The sequence below is a fragment of the Rhinolophus hipposideros genome (genome assembly GCF_964194185.1).
Source record: "Rhinolophus hipposideros genome assembly, chromosome: 6".
Lineage (NCBI taxonomy): Eukaryota > Metazoa > Chordata > Mammalia > Chiroptera > Rhinolophidae > Rhinolophus > Rhinolophus hipposideros.
The window spans coordinates 70,456,328-70,475,798 of record NC_138052.1 but is presented as its reverse complement, the minus strand read 5'-3'; the positions used below and the strand labels follow the sequence as shown (position 1 = coordinate 70,475,798).

The 19,471-nt window shown below is 40.1% G+C and overlaps 1 protein-coding gene across 6 annotated transcripts in view; it reads right to left on the bottom strand.

Annotated features, from left to right (window-relative positions):
* SPATS2L (spermatogenesis associated serine rich 2 like) overlaps positions 1-19,471 on the bottom strand; it is a 162,760-nt gene that overhangs the window by 12,224 nt on the left and 131,065 nt on the right. For all 6 annotated transcript variants that reach the window (XM_081051672.1, XM_081051669.1, XM_081051670.1 and 3 more), the window contains one exon: positions 3,060-3,118. In XM_081051672.1, coding sequence (XP_080907798.1) covers positions 3,060-3,118 — 59 coding nt within the window. The remainder of the gene's footprint in view (positions 1-3,059; positions 3,119-19,471) is intronic.

The window sequence follows — 19,471 nt, the reverse complement described above, 5'->3', positions numbered from 1 at the left end:
CAAGTAGTTTCTTAATCTGTAAAATGTAATAATCGTACACATTTTGTAGGGTTATTGTGAAACTAAATGAAATAACCTATGTAAAATGTTTAGTATAGTACAGTCAAAAATGCTAACTACAAATATTATTAATAAAGTGAGACATATTCATCTAGAATATACTTCCTCTTTTTGTAATTACATTAGTGTTCACTGTTACTGGATCCCACAGCCTATAGACAATGAATTAATTACAATAGTTTGTTTTGTTTAACAAATATTATGAAGTACCTACAGTCTTCTCAGTATTGTGTTATGTGCCGTGAGGGATATAGAAGCTTATGTTACAAATGAGAAAATATCGTTTATACCATGTACAGGAAATGGAAAATACTTGTGAGACCATAGATGCGCAAGCTCAAGATGGTGGTTGGAAAGACAGTTGTGTTTTGTGGGGAGAAATTCAATGGTTCCTTCTATCGGTGACCTCCATTTTCTGACTGTCACATGAGGGGGCTGGACTAACCTCTTTATTAAAAACAGCTTTACCCCTTTTGCATAGATATGGTATCATGCACTGTGCTAAGTGCCTGCCCATGTATTTTCTCATTTTATCTTTATAATAACTACTTGAGATAGACAGTATTCTTATTCCCCCTTTTCTGATATGTAAGCACAGACTTAGGAGATAACAAAATAGTTCAAGGTCACATAGCCAGTAAATGGGTAGAAGTTGGATTTGAACTCAGTTCTGCTTGCGTCCAGTGTATATGAATTGGCTTCCCCAGGGCTCTGGGCAGGTCTAAAACTAGGAGCTGCAGCACCAGTTACTGAAGTTAGGCGAACCCTGTCCATCAGTCTAGCCGTTTCAGCTACCCTGAATGCTCGAAATGCAGGTCCCCCGGACTGCCGTTTGCAGTTTATCCCAGTCACTGACGACGCTTAGCCCATAAGGAAGCGTGCACTAAATGTTTATTTGATGGAATGAGTTGTAAAAAACAGGGATACTCTCCAGAGATGCTCTAAATTCCACAGATCCTGGCACCCAATATTGTCCCAAGAAAAAAGAATGAGCACATTGAAATCTGAGGTCTTTTGTTAACCTCTTAAAAAGTGATGTGCTAGTAACTTTCTGTTTTGGTATTAGAGAAACATTTGTGCCTGTGTTGGCTCTTAGTGTTTTTACCAATGAAACATGAAACTGAAGAGGAAAAAAATAAGCTTTACCTGAGAAACAGGAAAAATCCCGTCATGTGGAAATCTGCTTTCACAGAAGAACCAATAAATTTCATAGGAAGAAAACAATTTCACAATCAAAGGGATTGTGTAACTCCCTGAATATTCCACAGCTTAACCCTGGATCACATTTAGTTTTATTGAATAAAACCTGCTCTATTTTAGATTCTAAAATTTTGTTTAAAATTATTTAGAAAAGTTGTGTAATGAAAATAATGAGAGGTATTTTCCATAAAGGGAAGTTAAATTGTGGCCAAGGACCAGGTGAGAAAAATACAAAAAGAATGAAGAATCTGGTCTGACCCTTCATTCTGGTACAAAGAAAGGCATTGCAGTCAAAGGTAAAGGAATTTAGTTGAAACTTGGTTGGTAGTGCAGACTGCCATGTATCCAATTCCAGAGATAAAATTTCGGCAAGGATGAAGAATTTAAAATGGCCAGGAGATAAAAATTGTAAAACTAAATCCCAGTTGAAACATATGGTCTTAGGGTTCCCGTGACACAGTGAACACAGCAGACTGAATTCAATAAGAGAAGGCCCAGCATGTTCCTTTGTAGCACGCGGTTGAACCTGACTGAGTAATCTTGTATCGGTTGAAATTTCCAACCCATGAATCTCAGACTATTAGAGATGGTAAATCTGCCCTACTAGCTGTTGAGTAACTTCACAAGAGTGGAAAGGTTTAGAAATAAATTTAAAGACAATAAAATAAATCAAACCCAGAGTACTAATATTTTGTGTTAAAATTAGGAAAAGTTTTGCAATCATTGAGATCGTCTGAGTGTATTCATTATTGAAATAGAGTATTTGGTACATTAGGTAATCTCACTTGTGATTTCAATTTAACACATGGAATTGATTTTCTTTTGAGGTGTTAAGTGGGCAGGTGTCAGCAAATTTGACTAAGTTTGTAAACAGAAGTGGAGTGTTTTAAGAAAACTTCATTAAGTACCTCTCTAGGTTTGAATTATTAATCCTAGAAGAGTTACTTAAAACCTTGGAATACTTTGCCCATTAAGTTTGTGAGTTTGCCTGGTCAGGCATCTGAAGATGTCAAAAAAAATCAGATGTATTAAATTCATAAATGTTATTCAAAATGTTAAGAGGACTTTAAGTAAGTTTCAAATGGAACTTTTTTTTAGGGATATTTAATTTGTTGAACTTGAGTTAGTTGAACCTAAAAAGACCAAGTGTAAAAGATTGTATAAGTAGTATAGCAAGATTTGGAAGTTGTGAAGTCTTAAAAGTTATGCTTTAAAATTTAATACTAAATTCAATGTTATTTTATTTTGTTATTTATATATTTTTTACTAAATTTGTTCGGGGAACATTGGTTAATAATATTATATAAATTTCAGGTGTACAACTTTGTAATATAATACATCTGTATACTCAATGGTGTGCTCGCTACCTGAAGTATAGCTTCCTTCTCTTACCATATATTTGATCCCCTCTGTCCTCTCACTGCCCCTCTTCCCCTCTGGTAGCCACCATTCTGTTTCCTGTATCTATGAAATTCAATGTCATTTTAAACCCAACTCACGTAAGTAGCCCTTTATATATATGCACAGACGTCCTTTTGGACTTTAAATAACTCAGTGATACCTATTATTTGCTGCGTGCCTATTGTGCCCTGTGCTCAGTAGGTGCTACTACTACTCTCTTTTTGCCACATGAGGTTATTGAGGTTTCCAGAGACTAAGTGACTTGCCTAAGGCTAATGAGCCACCAGGATTTCAGTGTGAATTTTAGGACCTGTCAAGAATCCATATCACTGTCCGTCTGACCTACAGATTGCTTCTGACTGGGAGGCTCTAAATCAAACAACGAGGTGTCTACTTACTGGCTTCTTCTTTAACTTTATCCATTTCTGCCATTAGTGAAACTTCTTTGTCAATGATGCTGGGGGGGGGGGAAACAAAGTCAAAGAATGCTTAATCAAAGACAAACTTTCAATGAAGTCATGAAGTAAAAGAAAGATTATTTTCATTAAACAAAATACACAATCACCATAAATATTTCTATGTTACAATGCCAGAAGCACACTCTGCTTTTCCAAAAATGAAGCAATGTGGAAGGGATGCTCCTAAGTATTACATAGTGACATCTGCTGCTTAAATCATTGTCAGCAAATCTAAAAAAAAAAAATGCCTTTTCAGACTTTCAGAATCTCACTGCTTTGAATTTAAATTGGGGAGTATTTTTGCCCTACGAGTTCCAAAGTTCCAAAACAATGTATAAGTATTTGAAAAGCTGGTACTCAGGTTATAAGGCTGTACTTCTCAAAAGTCTCTATATTTCACTCACTCAGATTCTGGCCAGGAGCGAGGCAGGTGGGCCCAGTTCTGATGCAGATGGTCTTGACCAACTCTGTCATCCGCATGCTCTCTAATATGAGTCTATGCCTTCTCACTATTCCAAACAAGCATTTCAAGCATCTTGAAATGAACTTTTTCCCATTATATTTATTTTTGGTTAGTCTTCTGAAAAAGTATTACTTGCATAAATTGAGTAATTATCTGTCCAAAAGTCTGTTTCTCTCCCATCCTGACTCCTAGTTTCCCTCCCAGAAGCAACATACCATCAGAAACTCCTATATTCTTTCACAGATTTTTATATCTATATAAGCATAGATGTCAGATGTTTTTAAATTTTTGTTTTAACCATAAATATTTCAATATATATCTAAAAGATGAGGACTTTGGGGGACTATAACCGTAATATTACTTTAATACCTAAAACCTTAACAATAATTTAATGTTATCAGTTATTTACTCAATATAACTGATAACATTAAATTACTCAATATAACTGATAGCATTAAAGTCCCATACCCTTTTAAAAACAGTTTGTTTGAACCAGGATGTAAATAAGGCCTGCTTACTACCACTGGTTGATTTTTTCTTAAATCTGTTTTGAGCTAGAGATAGATTCCTTCTTAACTCTCTTTTTTTCTCCTTTGCCATCATTTGTTGAAGAAACCAGGTTTGAATTTTGCTGACTGCATTTCCATGGTATTATATAACCCATTCTTTTATATTTCCTGTAAGTTTGTTATGAGATACAGAAACTTGATTGGATTTAGATTTGTTTTTTTATTTCAGGAGGAATACTTATGTTATATATTTCCATCAGCAGACACATAATGACACAACACCTTATAAATATGCCTGCTGAAATCAAATCTGAATGTATTCAAATTTCTACACCTCATAACAAATTTATAGAAAATACAAAGGACATCTCTGTTTTTGATATTAGCAGCCACTAATGATCATCGCCTGGGTCAATAAGGTTTGAAATATGGGGACATTCAAATGCTACCACTACTTCATTTATTTACTGGACAGCTTCCATAAAGAGAAACTATCCCTTATAAACTACTTGAGTTATCATGAAATACGTTTTGTATAAGTAAGGCAGGATAAATGCTTGGTTCTTCCCTTTTATTTATCAGTTTTTGAGATGATAGTTGGTTCCTTAGGAGCCTCCGAAAGTAACCGAGATTTTTTTGTTTGTTTGTATAATTATGAGCTCATTTTTTTTTTGCTCATATGTAATGCACTAAACACACTGCAGTTATATCCTTATTACCACTCAGATTGTTCCATCAGATCTGCTATTTTTTTTTCTCCATCAGATGTACTTTTAAAATCTAAAGTGTGCTGACAATGTATTTCTTCTTAAGCGGAACTATTTTGTAATATTTGTCAAGGTAGGAAGTGGTTCCTGGGCTATATCTATAGGAGTTTTGGGGCTCCTAAACCAGATGATGTAACCTAAACACGTGAAGTCACTGTGTGCTGAGGAGCTCCACTGTTTCCAACAAGGAAATCCTAATGGAAAGAACTGATGTGTGAGTCAAATTCTCCAGGACTGGGCTCTACGCCAAATCCATCCAGCTTAGACATCAGGTATTCCCATGAGGCAGATGGCTTAAGATCACTGGATATGATCGCTTTGGTGTAACCAGCATATCAGGTTACCTGTACCTTATTTATTGACATTATATAGGTATGATGTCAATGAGTTTTAATACAGGAAATACATGATACAGAAAGGTGTATGGTGAGAAGGAAGTCTTTATTCCATCTCTGTCCCAACTTATTCAGTTCCCCTCCCTAGAATTCTACGTTGTTAGAAGCTTCTTGCGTTTCTTTCCGGAGACCATGAATTCATAAACCAGCATATGTTTGCTAATTATATGAAATGCTGGGTGGGAACAATAGGCTTGTGTTCCTGTGATTATGAGGTATATTTAGCGTCTCTGTCAAGTTCACAAACGTGGCCACAATAGAGGCCAAGTAATTTTTTCATTTTGTTTTTAGCAACCCCTTGAGAGAGTGCAGTTCCATGTTAGTTTAGGAAAACAAGGTTAATGGATAAGCTGCTAAAGACATTAGGTAAGAACCTAGAGATCTGGAGTCCAGAGCCCAAATCACAATGTGGTTAAGCTACTCTGCCTGAGAAACACATTTTTATCCACATTTTTATCCTCTGTGTAGACAGGGAGGCGAGAAGAGAGAGAGAAGAGTCAGCAAGAAGGCTGGGAGCTGTGTTGGGTGAAGAGCCTGAAAGAAATCACTGGAGTGGGGTGGAGGGGGGCAAAAGCGCTTCCAGGAGTCAGGAGGTCTCCTATGCGAATGTAAGGTGTACCCTGCTTGGTGTGCATGGTCTGAACGTGTGCAGGTGCACACACACACACACACACACACACACACACACACTCTCTCTGAGGAAGTAGTTGGGTTTTCTGTCTGTGGAAATGCAAGGCTGTACAGATGGGAAGAGGCAACAGCCTGAAGGCAGAGTAAACTGAGAATGTTAAGTCCTATCCGACCCCCAGAACTGGCACAAATCTGCGAGGGCTTTCAACTGCCACAGGACATGGGACAGGAGTCGAGGACAACCTCTTTACTTAAGGCGCTGGGACACTCCAGCTGACTTATGTCATGTGAGACATGTCATGTGACACTTGCAGGTGACATTTGTGCTCCATCCTCTTCCCCAACGGTGTGAGACAGGGTTGGACAGGTTTGGGACAGCTGTATAGGAGGATGCCGCAGAGAGAACTGGAAATAGGGGGAAGCTGACAAACATTCATCCATCGGACAAATATTTACTGAGTGCTTGCCATCTGCCAGGCAAGGGTGGTGGGGCTGGGAACACAGCTGTGGATTAAAAAAAATAGTCCTACCATCTTTGTGGAGCCTACACGTTCTTTTTGGGAATGCTGAGAGGAAGAAGGTGAGAGGAGCTGCCAGAATTACTGGGGAAATAGTGGAAAGAGGGAAGAAAACGATGGCAAGAAGAAATTAGGGTTCCTCCACCCTTAACCAACCAGAAGCCTTCTAATTAGTCTCCAGGTTTTGAGAGCACGCAAAGTACACAACTAAAAGAAATAGGTGCACACGACATAAGATTGGGTGTCTTCAGCCTTCCCGTAGATGGGGGGAGAGGAGCAGATTGCAGCGAGAGTGCCAGGACAGACTCACCCTACCCCATCTGTCCCCAAACAAGGCCACAGACCCCAGAAGCTGGGAACCCTGCAGCCTGTGTGTGTGTTGGATGGGGAGAATGGTGTACGAAGAGGCCTTTGCTAATTTCTTAACCAGCTACAAGATCATGGTAAATTTTTGTTGATTAAATTTGTTAACATAATTATGCGCCCAGAGAGTTTACAAGATGGTCTAATACATAGCCCCAGGTCTATCGCATATTACAGGAAGCTGGAGATTCATACAATGGTTAGTTTAGGCCTTCGGGGCTAGCAACAGGAGGAGTGAAAGTCATACACAATACATTGTTAATCTGCTTCATGTCCACTTGAGGATGTGAAAAAGCCTGTGGAGCTGGCATCAGACTATGCTTCCATTCCTCTGGGTATTTCAACAAAATACTGTCCTCAAACATTTTAGTAATTCAAGCACTGTGATGTATGACTGCTTTCAAAACATGTGCACAAAGGCAAGTCAAGGAATCTCTGCTGAGGGGGTATCCTGCTCTGAACTCATGGTCTGAATGCAAACCAGGTTCAGGTGCCAGCCTGAGACAGCACCCCCGCAACCTCCCTCAAGAATCTCAAAAAAGTGCACCTGAGGATTTCCTTGGCTTTCGCTTTCAAGGCAGCAGGCTGTGGAAGGGAAGAGGAGCTGTGGAAGTGGCTGCAGGGGATGAAGTAGTAAAGGCCAGCTTGTCCCCTGGCAGGCTGTCAGCCGGCAAGGAGCCAGCATCTTATCAAGCTTAGTGCCAGACCAAAGGAACAGGCCAAGAGAAAAGACTGTGTCTGAAACCTTCCAAATGTCCACAAGCCCTGGTGTCACAGCCAGCGTCATGAGGAATTTCATCAGTGCCATTTGCAAGTCCTACTGAATCTTCTTAGCAGTGAAAAACAACTTCGCAGGCCGGCTAAGGACAGAGTGTGCTGGGCAAAACCCCGGTATAGGGTTACCAGATATGGGGGGCAGGAGGGAAGGCCTGTGAGAGGAATGACATCAGAGAGGTGATGAGTCTTGGAAAAATCAGAGCTAGGGTCACAGATCACATTCCCACAGGGGAAGCAGTAAAGCTCACACTCTTGCTTTCGTGGTAAACCTGTGTGATGCAGGAATCGGCCCCGAATTACCTCACAATGAGAGCTGACCAAAGCTAACAGATCCTGAGAGCTTACTGTGTGCCGATACATGAAGCAGAGCGCCAGTGCCTTGCTGGATGATGTCGTTTAAGTTTCACGACACACTAGAGGGTATGAGCTCTGCTTTCTCCTCACCACAGGGCCTTGGCACATGCCCTGCTCTCTGCTGAAAGACAACTCTCCTCCCCAAGCCTGCTTGTCTTCATCTCATTAACTTTGAGTATTTCTTCAGGTCTCTGCTTAATCATCACTTCTTCAGGGAAACTCTGACTGAAAAACTTCTGTTCAACTTCATGATCTTAGACTATTTTGGGTTGCTTGACAAAAATTGCTAAAGACTGATGAATGTAAGGGAAGAAAACAAATTCATTTTTCTATGACATACCAATAATGAAACTTTTAATTGGCATATTGTAGTCATTGTGTATAAATCATGTTTACGCAAAAATTTATAAAATTTTTGTTACTGACAGAATCTAATCTTTTGAGACATAAGTTTATGAATAAAAGTGGAACGATATTCACCAAACCACAAGGGGTTTGGCTCAGAATCAAAACAGGCAGTTGATGATTCTGTTTGCAAATTGAGGTGGTAATAAATTACTGAAATTTGTGCTTTCCTCCACTAATCATCTGCAATTCTAGGTTTTGAACATTTTGGCCTTTCAACAGTGATCCTCTGTAGTTGACAGAAACACAGAACTCTTTAATTGGCTTTTCACCGACCACTGAAAGTTCTCTCAATGGTTGGATAAAGTCAACCAGAGGGCACCAGACTTGACATACATTGAACGTGTTCTACCTAAACTGAGCCCACATAAATGACCTCACATGTTTCAGATGTGCCCTTTATCCTTCCAAAACACATCTCCTCATTTTATCTAAACTGCCTGGACAGTAAAATTTTATTCTGCTGCCATAAAAAAGCTTTTATTATCAAAGCAATAAGGTATGAGGATAAGGAGATTACCATGGCAAAGCCTTTATGGTTTATTACATAGCTAATCATAGAGATAAAGTGTTATTTTACAAAAATGTTTCCATTGTCTTGATTCCTTTGTGTAGAGGACTAATACTAACAATAATAAAAAAGAATCGGAAAGGTACTTCAGCAGGAATAGATGTACTATTTTCTGCTCTGTGGAAGACTCCTCTTTAAATTTGGCGAGTAAGACACTGAGTGATAAAACGGCTTCATTTGGAAGCTGGGATGAGCCACGTCAAGTCCTGTGTTCTTCATAAAGAAAGATGCTCTGATAGGGAGCAGCCACAGGACTGTCAGGGGTTGATAAGCTGGAGAGCAGAACCTGGGGGCGGGTACTGAGGAATGAAAGCAGAATTTCAAAGGGAATTGCAAGAAATCAATCAGTGACAGCAGCCAGACTTAGACGTTAAAGAGTTAATACTAGGCCACCTTCCTTCTCTGAGGAGTTCGCCTCAGGGAGAGGGTAGTGAGAGAAATTGCCTGGGACCATCTGATCCCAGACAATTTTGCTTCAGGACCTTCTTGTGGATAAAGTGCTTCAGTTTGGAGTTTCCTTAACCCCTCTGCTGCCAAGCAGAACCAAGCAAGTGGAGAGGCTCTGGAGGGAGACAGAGCCCCGCCTCCTGCAGGACAAGCACGCTGGAGAAGGCCAGCCCATTAGAGGGAAAAAGAATGTGGAAATTGCTGGGGAGAAAGGAGTCCAATGAATGCTAAGGTGCTGTTTTAGCCTTTCTGGCCTTCACATTTTACACAAAGCACACATGAGTGATATGCCATAGAGCAAGAATTCCTGTATAAAGAATTTCTGTTTCTTTCACATTTGTCCCGCCCCTCCCCCCCCCATGGCTTCTGCTCCTAACTGCTGCATCAGGAACTGTGCATGCCCAGGGGAGTGCCAGCTGGGCTCCTGGCAGCCTCATAGCGCCTAGTGGCCACTATGTGGGCCTTGAGCTGGGAGTTAGCGCTGATGGACGAGGCCGTGTGTACTGCCCACAAGTTCAGGCAGCTATGTCCCTTCCCCAGGGTGAGAGGATTTTGCTTACCAGGTGAAGTGTAGAAAAACTCCCTTTATATTTTTAGGACGTGCAATACTGTTACCATGGGTACCATTTCTAGTGTAACTCCCCAAGTATTAGCAGAAATTCTTGGGCCCAGGGCAAAACTACTCAGGGGTTTCAGCTCACCCAGTTTTCAACTACTGCTGCTGTCAACCAAGTTCTGTCCCTGGCCTGACAGCTACAAATGCAGCAAGACTGTGTGTGGTTCTCTACTCCTGGGTCAAGAGAACAGGCAGCCCTAACACTTATGACAGGTGCCTGCAAATGGCATCCATGCTCTTGCATGCTGCCAATTCCCTATTCCTCCTTTACTCTGTTCTGCTTCCTGAAGGGTAGTAGAATATGCCACCCCCAAATATGGTACTTTGGTATATTGACTATTTTGAGCTATAGGCACTTGAAAAACAGCAAAAGCAGGGAGAGGCTTTCTCTGAACTCTTCTTAACTACCTAAAGGCAGATTCTCCACAAGGAACTTGATTGCCATAAACACCCTTCCTCCCCAGGAGTTTCATCAGCCAGGAAGGATTATTGACTCTTATCACAGGAGAGGAGACTAGAAATCAAGACCACACCCAGACACCCTTTGTCAGACACTTTTATACTTCCCATGTACTCTCCTAAGGGCCCATTCACCTTTCCTAAAAATCATTTACTCTCCCTTATACCCTTACCCTTTTCCTCTACTCTTTCCCTTGTTAAGATGGTATTTTAGCCTGAGTTCTAAGCCAACTTTTTGAGTTCCTCGTTTTTTCCTGGGTATCTCCCATGTATATATGAGGTATACAAATTAATAAATGTGTTTGTTTTTCTCTTGTTAATCTGTCATTTATTATAGGGGGTCTTAGCCAAGAACTGAAGAGGGTAGAGCAAAAATTATTTTTCCTCCCTTACACTCCCATCCTGTTCCCTCTTCTGTACCCTGTATACCGGCTACTGGCATCACCACTCACCCAGTGTCCGTGAGTCCTTTCCCTTCACCTCCCATGTGATCAAGTCCTCTGAAGTCCACCCCAGAACTGTCTCTCCTACCCTACTCCACTTCCACTGTTGCCGATTTAACTCCAGGTTCATTATCAAATAGTTGGCTATGTTTATTTATTTTTTGGTTGGGATTCCTGGGTCTGCCACCTTCTGCTCTGTCCATTTTTTCACTTAGATTTTACAACAACCTGCATTATTTTTTCTTAAGGTAGCAGTGGTAACAAAATGGTCTTTTAAAATATTTCTTGCATTCCATAGTGTGATTTGGTAAACATATGAAACCCAACATACATATCAACAGCATGTAGACTAGGGTGGAACACAACCCTTTGATAAACTGTCTAGTGATCATGACCATCAGGGAAATGAAGTCGCAGTGCCTCTAAGCATGAACCACATTTAACATATAAAGCAAAATTAAAATCCCTTTGGCTGTCAATGAAAGTGACAACAGCACTCAATTTGCCAATCAGGCTGAGCCCATTTGATTTCTATTTCTTTTATCAGAGGTAATATAATCTGTTAATGTTAATACCGCTTAGTCTGCATTTTTTATATTGAAATGCTACAATGATTTAAATCATAGTTAATGAATATTTCATCACACTGTCTGAGGTGCATTTCAAGAATGAGACATTTGCAGATTTAGCACAAGGACTAACTTCCAACACTTAAACAAAAATCCTGGAGTTCCTCAAATAAGACACTTAATTGAAAAAAACAAACAAACACAGGGATTCCTTTTTTTCTTATAATTTTAAAAATGACATCAGAGTTGCAAAATCCTATAAAATCTACAAATTCCACAATACCACATGTTCAGTGTAAAAATCTATATTCCTTGTACACATCCATTTAGAATTATACATATAATTTTGCTTAATAATATATTTTCTTATCTTTGCTAATTATTTCTTAGTTTTGTTTTCTTTCCATGGAGATCACTATATCACTGTTCTCATCACTAAACTGTGTTCAGTTTCTATAGCTACAAAAATTATATGACTTATTACAACCCCCTTAAAACAAAAACAAAAACAAACTACAACTACATCTATAGAAAAGAAAACAATGTGGATAATTGTCTTATAGCACAATTTCATTTAAGAAATTGAATTAACATTCTTCACATTTTTACTTTTTTCATGTTCATTTAAAAAACTGGAAAAGCAAGATAAAACAAAACTAATTTCAAAATAAAACAAACTAAGACAAATGCTCTCTTGGTCTCATACTTAAAATAGAGTCAACCATTCTGAAAACTTGCATTTCTTTCCAGTTTTTTTTGTGGGGAGTGGCATCTATGCAGAAACCATCATGGTTGTTGAACATGAATATGTTAGGAACAGAAACTAGAAGAGACTGATGTGGTACAAGAAGTCACAGAAATGCTGGCCCACAACCCAAGACCGCCTGGCCTAGCTGAGGCAGCGCCTTGCCTCTTGGTGGGCTCCTGAATTCCTTGGCTCTCAAACACAAGGAATCCCTGTGTTTGTTTGTGGAAAGGGGAGGGGTGAGAACGTACACTTCTTGGTTTGGGCCATAAGACTCTTTACCATCCAGAATTTCTAGTCTCACGTGCTGCCACTCCTCTTCAGGACCTGCCCTAGGCCACCAATTTCCCAAGTGGGGGGAACAAATAAAATAATAAACTCTATGTACTTACTTCTTATTCTAAGAAGTAGACCTTCCTCATCTTTAGTATACAGATTAACAGTAGAATCCATGTATGATTTATAAATAAATTTTCTGGTTTGAGAGGGATATTCTCACAATTCACTGACTGATGGAATGAGACCCAGGGAACATACACCTCCCAAAGCACACTGTGGATGGACCCCTTCCTAACGAGCCAGCAGTGTTGAGCCCCCTCCCCCCTGCCCCATAGCTCCATTGGTTTTTGCCATACTGCATTACATAGCCTGTTCGTCTGCTCCCACTAAACCTTGAACTTTTTAAGGGAAGAGATCGTCTTCTATACCTTCGTATTTTTAGAGGTGCTTCTTCAAGTGTGGTCCTCAGACCACTTACACTGGTACCCACTGTACTCATTAAATGCAGCTTATTCTGGGCGCTGCCCCACAGAATCAGTTTCTGGGAATGGGGCCCTGATGTTTCCCATGCATTCCAAACTTTGAGAAGCACGGCTTGTGACACATCCATTTATCTATTGGATGGATGAATGATGAAAGGGGAAGAGAAGGTAGAGAGAAGGCATCGCAAGGCATGAAAGGGGAAGAAGGGCTGAAGTGGTGGCTACTGTGGCCATTCAGAATCAGGAGTCCTTTTGCCTTACTTCTCTCTTCATTGAGCAGTAAACAGTAAAAAGTTGTGATTAAATATCCGTATCTCATAGCTGGGATCCAGTGCATGCTAAATAAACAGAAAAGTGGAGAAGGATAACGTCTTCCCAGTGTCTTGGTATAGAGGAAAAGAAATTTACTAAATGCTTATCTGGAAGAGAAGGGAACCAACCTAGATTGAACTTCCACTGTGGGCCAGGCTAGAGATTTCCTAGAATAATCTAAGAAATGCTTATCTTGTACATGGATCTTCACAAAATCTCTAGAAAGTGAATATATAGCTGAGTAAAGTTAAGAAAGCCAACCATCTTCAGAGCTAGAATATGTGTAAATGAGATTTAAACCCCATTCTAACTCTACACCCTATGTTACCAATTAAATGGTTAATAAACCTTGAAAATGTGACTTTTGTTAGAATATGGCCTAAGAACCAAAGATTTACCATCACTGAAATAAAAATATAACATACATATAAGGCGTTTTATATTAACTTCACGTATTTTGTAGTCTTTTATATGATTTGTTGCTATCCTGGCTGACATATTTTGCCCAAAATGATGCCTCCGTCTCACTCTAAGAAACTACAGAATCTCACTCTGTATCAGTCTAATAAATAGGAATAAGCTCCAAGATCCATTCTGAAATTATGATGTAAGCTATCTCACTTTTAACATTATAATGTATTTTATATTTATACTAATGTGTAAGAATGAATTCATCTTATTTTCCCAGTGAAAATGGATTATACTGTAAATTAAGAAAAACACTCACACACAAATGATGCATATTCTCCCTCTGGTATTGTGTAGCTAGAACATTTTGCTTAATTCCTTTTCATATTTCTATGCTATGAGGAAAACTAACAATCCCTATTCAGGAGCATGTTACCAAGCTGGTATGATTGGTAGCCTTCATTTGCTGAAAAGATTCAGAAATCTTTTCAGATTTCAAGCTGGAATCAGAATCAACTTCTTATCCTCCAGCGCTTATTGTGGGTCTATTATTCTGCAAAGAAGGCTGCAGTGAAAGGAAAGCCGCCTTCCAATGCTAAGTGTGCGACTGACATAACGTATGGAGGTAATCACACATGTAGCTAAGAAAGGCTGTTAATACAAGGTGCTATTGATGCTGGTTTCCTGGGGACCATACCAAAACTGAAAAGGCTAGTGCTGTAGTTTCTGTTATTTATCAACCTGCTCTTCCTTCATGTCAACGATTCATTCAGTCCTTGCAGTGGCCCTGGGGAAACATCTAATGCAGAGAAAAACCTCGGGGAGGAAGGAAAATAGGAAAAGAAAAGCTTTCCCCTCCAAAAAGCGAACTACACTATTTAGAGTGGCACCGTCACAAATGAGGCAAGATTGGAAATACACTGTACCACAGGGACTTCCGTTAGTCACAAAGTCACAGGAACCTTGAGTTTCTCCATGGTATCCTCGTATGGTAGTTACCCTTTTCACAATTTCAAAATGGATCCTGAAGCTTATTTCTGTTTATTGGACTGGTACAGAGTAAGGAAATAGAGTCACTTTTGTCAGCCAGGACAGCAACAACCAAAAAACATACATATGGCTCTCTTGAGGCATAAATATATTTATTAGTTTCTTCTATTGTCTCTTGATATCCTTTGCAGGTGTGTGCTCATCTCCATACTGTGCATTCTTTCAATAAGCTGGCATAATCTCAAATATTGGGTGTGGGGAGAAGAAACAGGTTTGTTTAATTTCCGTTGTATTGTGCTTTGTACAAGTCACAAGCAGGTGGGCACTTAGGAAAACCATTTGATGAGAAGGAAAGGGATTAATCAGAAAGTCTTGTTTGTACAAGTTTTGATCAATGGGAAGATTGTACTCACTTCCAGAGCAGAAGGACAGAGACCTTTTATTAAATTTCTTTTTAAAAAATACAATGCAAACTCTTGATTTTTGTCTTCATTACATGTTGTGTCTAAGGAGCTGGTAAAATCTAGCCATCATTTAACACATTGCTGCTATTTTAATAGGGAACTGAAGGCTTTGTAATATTATTACATAACAATGCTAAGTGGCTAAAAAGTCAGTTCTCCTGCTGATAATCCCATTTCCAACATCCCTTGAAGAATGGCACAGAGAAAAACATCATTTTATTACTGGACAACACAGTACTCCAGATACCCTGAATGCTAGTGGGACACTGGGAATGCTTACTATTTCAACCACATGGTTTTAAAATGGAGTCGCTACTCATTACCCATGCTTACGTCAACATCCTCCATGTAACTGAATTCAAAAACCAAGCTTGCTGTTGTCACAGCATCTATTCTGTGACAAAGATCTAATTCTAGGATGTGTTTCACCTACTATTAATTTCCCTATATTTTCTATCAAAGTATATACAGTGCTACAATTAATTCCAATGACTCCTAATTAAGAGAGGGTAATTAAATGGTTAATAGGTATTTGTTCAACCACGACTGCACCACAAGACACAAAAAAAACACCTTGTGTTTATTCCTTCATTTCATCTCATTAAGGAGCACAAGGGCTGGCACATCTGAGGATGTCACTGGCAGTAGAGTATTTGGACACATGCCATGTATGCCCAGGAACACCAAGTAATATTGCTGCCTGGCTGAAGCCAAAGGAAAATAATAATCCCCTAGATGGAAAAATTCTCTATTGTATTTATCTTTACATGCTTCGGATCTTCTCCCTAATCTCGGCCCCCCACTGCGCTATTTGGTTTTATTGCGAAATGAGAAAAAGACTCAGGTAGAGACAGAATGGCTAATGAGAGTGACTGCCTATCATTAGCTACAAGCGTCAGTTCTGAATATTTCCATTTTTCTCCTAAAGACTGAGTTGAATTCTATAATGAAAAACAGACAAAAAAGCAAAGCCCTTAATGTTCTACACTTCAATACAATTGTTTTTCTGGTCTTCAGGAAACGAAAATGTAATTTGACCTTTAAAGTGTGTACCTAGAAGGGTCATGTTTCAGGCCATATGAAAAAAAAATTTCCTACTTCACTGATCTGAAAGAGAAGATACTATGGTTATGTTTTGGGGGATATGTAAATGACTGGAAAGGAAACTTCCTCTCTCACGGCTCCAGAGCCACATTAGGAGGGCAGTGGGACAGCGGGGATAGATAGTCAGGGGTGTTACAAAGGGAGGAATCTCCTTCCTTCCCTCAAGGAGCTACAGCAGAACATGCAGAAAGGCTGTGTTGAAGTTGACGGCGAAGGAAGACATGCAGTCTTCCTCTCACTGTCCTCTGTCCAGGCTTTCTCAGCATTACAGATGCCTTAGGACAGATAAGTAGTTGTAATATGGGTGGGGGCGTGAGAGGACTGTTCTGTGCACTCTATGATATTTAGGAGCATTCCTGGCCTCTACCTACCAGATGCCAATTGTGACAGCTAAAAATATTTCCAGACATGGTATCTCCTGGGAGGCAAATTCATCCTGCTTGAGAACATTGCTCCAGCCCCAGACATATCCCTCTCTTTGCAGGACTCTCAATCAGTGAACCACAGATGCCCCCAAAGAATCAACTGGAGTTCCTTAAACACACACACACACACACACACACACACACACACACACACACACACCAAAAAACCTATTTCTGGGTCCACTTCAGACCAGTGACATCAGCATCTCTGGAGGCGGCACGTAGGCAAAGGAGGACCACAAAGCTCTAAGAGTTCTTAATTATAGTGTATACACAATACTTTGGTATGGAGAGAAGTAAATATTAATTTACAGGCACCATCTTTCAGTCACTGTTTAGTTACAAAAAGAAAAAATAAGAACCCTAAAGAGCCCAGAAAAACCCGGCTTTAGGCATCGCATGGGAAGCCAGGTATTAACCCCAAAGCAGCTAAAAGTTTGGAGAATGTCGGGGGAGAATGAAACAACCAAGGAGGAAAGAATCCTCCTATGTGAGAAACCTGCACAAGAAGGAAAATGGTCTTATTTGGGCTCAAAATGAAGTAGTTCCAAGGCTCTATGCTCCAAGAGTTTTACATCATGTGGGCACCCAAGAATCAGCAAGCTGGGTAGGTAGGACAAACTGCTGCAGAGCTGGTTCGGAAATGCAGCAGCCACAATGACAATTTCCCTGTGGGAGGCCTGCTGAAGCACACAGCCTGGAAAAAGGATACAACATTTAAAATGTCACAGTGATGGCACCCGGTCAGTGTGGGGGCCACCCTGCTGACCACCAGGTGGTCTGTGTGTGGTTTTGCATGGCTACCAGCAGGACTTCCATAGTAGAGGCCCCGTTTGTAGTGGGACTGGAGGTCAGTCGGAAGAAAATAGACTTATCTCAAAACAGCTTTTTCTGCAGCCTGAAATTCTCACTTTTAGAGTGATTTTGGCTGGTGGAGAGTCTAAACAGACTCAGTTAACATTTGTGAACACGCAAATAAGTGACTCTGAGAAAGAGGACAAATGGTCATCAAACAGATGAGGTTATCAGTTACACCAAAAGGGAGTTAATGGTTAAAAAGAAAAAGGAAGGGAAAGAGGGATCCCATTCCAAGTTCCCATCTTATAGTGAGTGAGTGGTGTCATGGTGAGGAGCCCCTGGCCTGTAGGGGGCAGCAGGAGGTTCACCCTGCTGTGTTGTGAGGGGAGAAATTCCAAGATAAAGAGAAGGGAGCAGTGAACAAGGGCTAAGGCCAGAGAAGCCGAAACCCCTGAACTACTTCCGAATTCTGCTTGAGCCAGACCTGGCACTGCTCCAGCAAAAAATAAACATGAGGTATAGGAACATTTCTGGTCCCTTTATACAGAATGCATGATTTGACTGATTTCTCTTTCCTATTTGAACCCAAAGCAGCCTAAAAATATAATTCCCTCCAGCCCCCATTTTTTTGTAACCCCATTATCCCACGCCCAGCACACACTACCCTTTGGCTCATTACCATCTTTCATTTTCTTTAGGAGTGCTTTTAATTAGATGTTAAATCACCAATAACACCTAACAATCTTTACAGCTTTATTTTGGAATCCTTTTCCCCCCAGCATATGGCAGAACTATCAACTATTACTCTCCTTCCTCAATGTTTTTTTTTTTGAATTCATTGATTTATTGCTCATTTTAAGCCTTCACCATCAACTTGGACACACACACACTCACACACACACACACACACACATCTGTGGTGAGAAGCTAGACTAGTATGCACACAATGCAGTTAAATCTGGCAGCTGTAATTCCAAAGAATGAATATTTTCCAGTTGTGGTAGGGGGCCAATCATACAGAAAAGAAACCAGCTGTTACATGTTAGTTCCTGATGGGACTTTTCACACAGGCGCTCATGTTGCAAAATTAATTTTCTGTTAAGACATATTTTGAGAACATGGTGTCATCTTTGCTCCCCTCTCAAGTCCCTGATTCTTTCTGGGAAAATAAGAATGCTCCACGTAATGGTCATTTAACCCTATGTAACTGTGTCCTGGTTAAACACCAACTTTGATATTATAATTTAGCTATTTAATGCTAAATACTTTGTTCAGTACAATTCTTCACTAATTGTACTGAACAAAGTATTCTTCACAACCAGACTGGGAAGGATAAGCCTTTAATTCATTTCTCTCAGATATCTGCTCACTTCGTTTGCACGAGCATGTGCAAACCAGTGCTTTTTCCCAGCCTCACAAAATCATCATTCCCACGAATTCAGCAGGATTCTGGGGGAATTCAGTCAGGCAAGATTCACTTCGTGAAGCTGGCACTTTGGTAGGAAAGTGAATGTGTTGAAGTTCTTACCTGAGAGTTTCTATTTATTTCTAAACTACACGCGATGCCTGTTGAACGTTTTGGTGAGGGAACTGCTGGCCTCAAGTAAGGAGAGAAGACGAACTGGGAGTGCAATATTGCTTGCACACCAGCTGAGTTACCATCTGTCTCAACCATCACTTTCAGGAAATCGCCAGAGGACTTGTCCCACATCCTCCAAATCTGGATATGTCTTCCAATGTAATCCTGAGATTTCAACTGTATTAAATGAAGGATGCTGCATTCAAAATTCTCTCTAATGCCTAGAGTTCATGACTTCACCACCAATAGAAAGCTTAATTTTTTAAAACATTTAAGCTCCCTTCTTGAGTTCTGTGACCTGCTATTTTTCAAGAGCACCACAGTCCCTAAAATTCATCCCTCAGAAAACGAGAGGGGGTTTAATGCAAGTACATTGCCATGTTGGCCGGGCTGCAGGCTCATTCGGAACAGAGTCAAAGTTTTTCCGTTTGACAGAAATGCATGTAAGTGATTGATTAAAAAAACAAATGAAAAAAACTT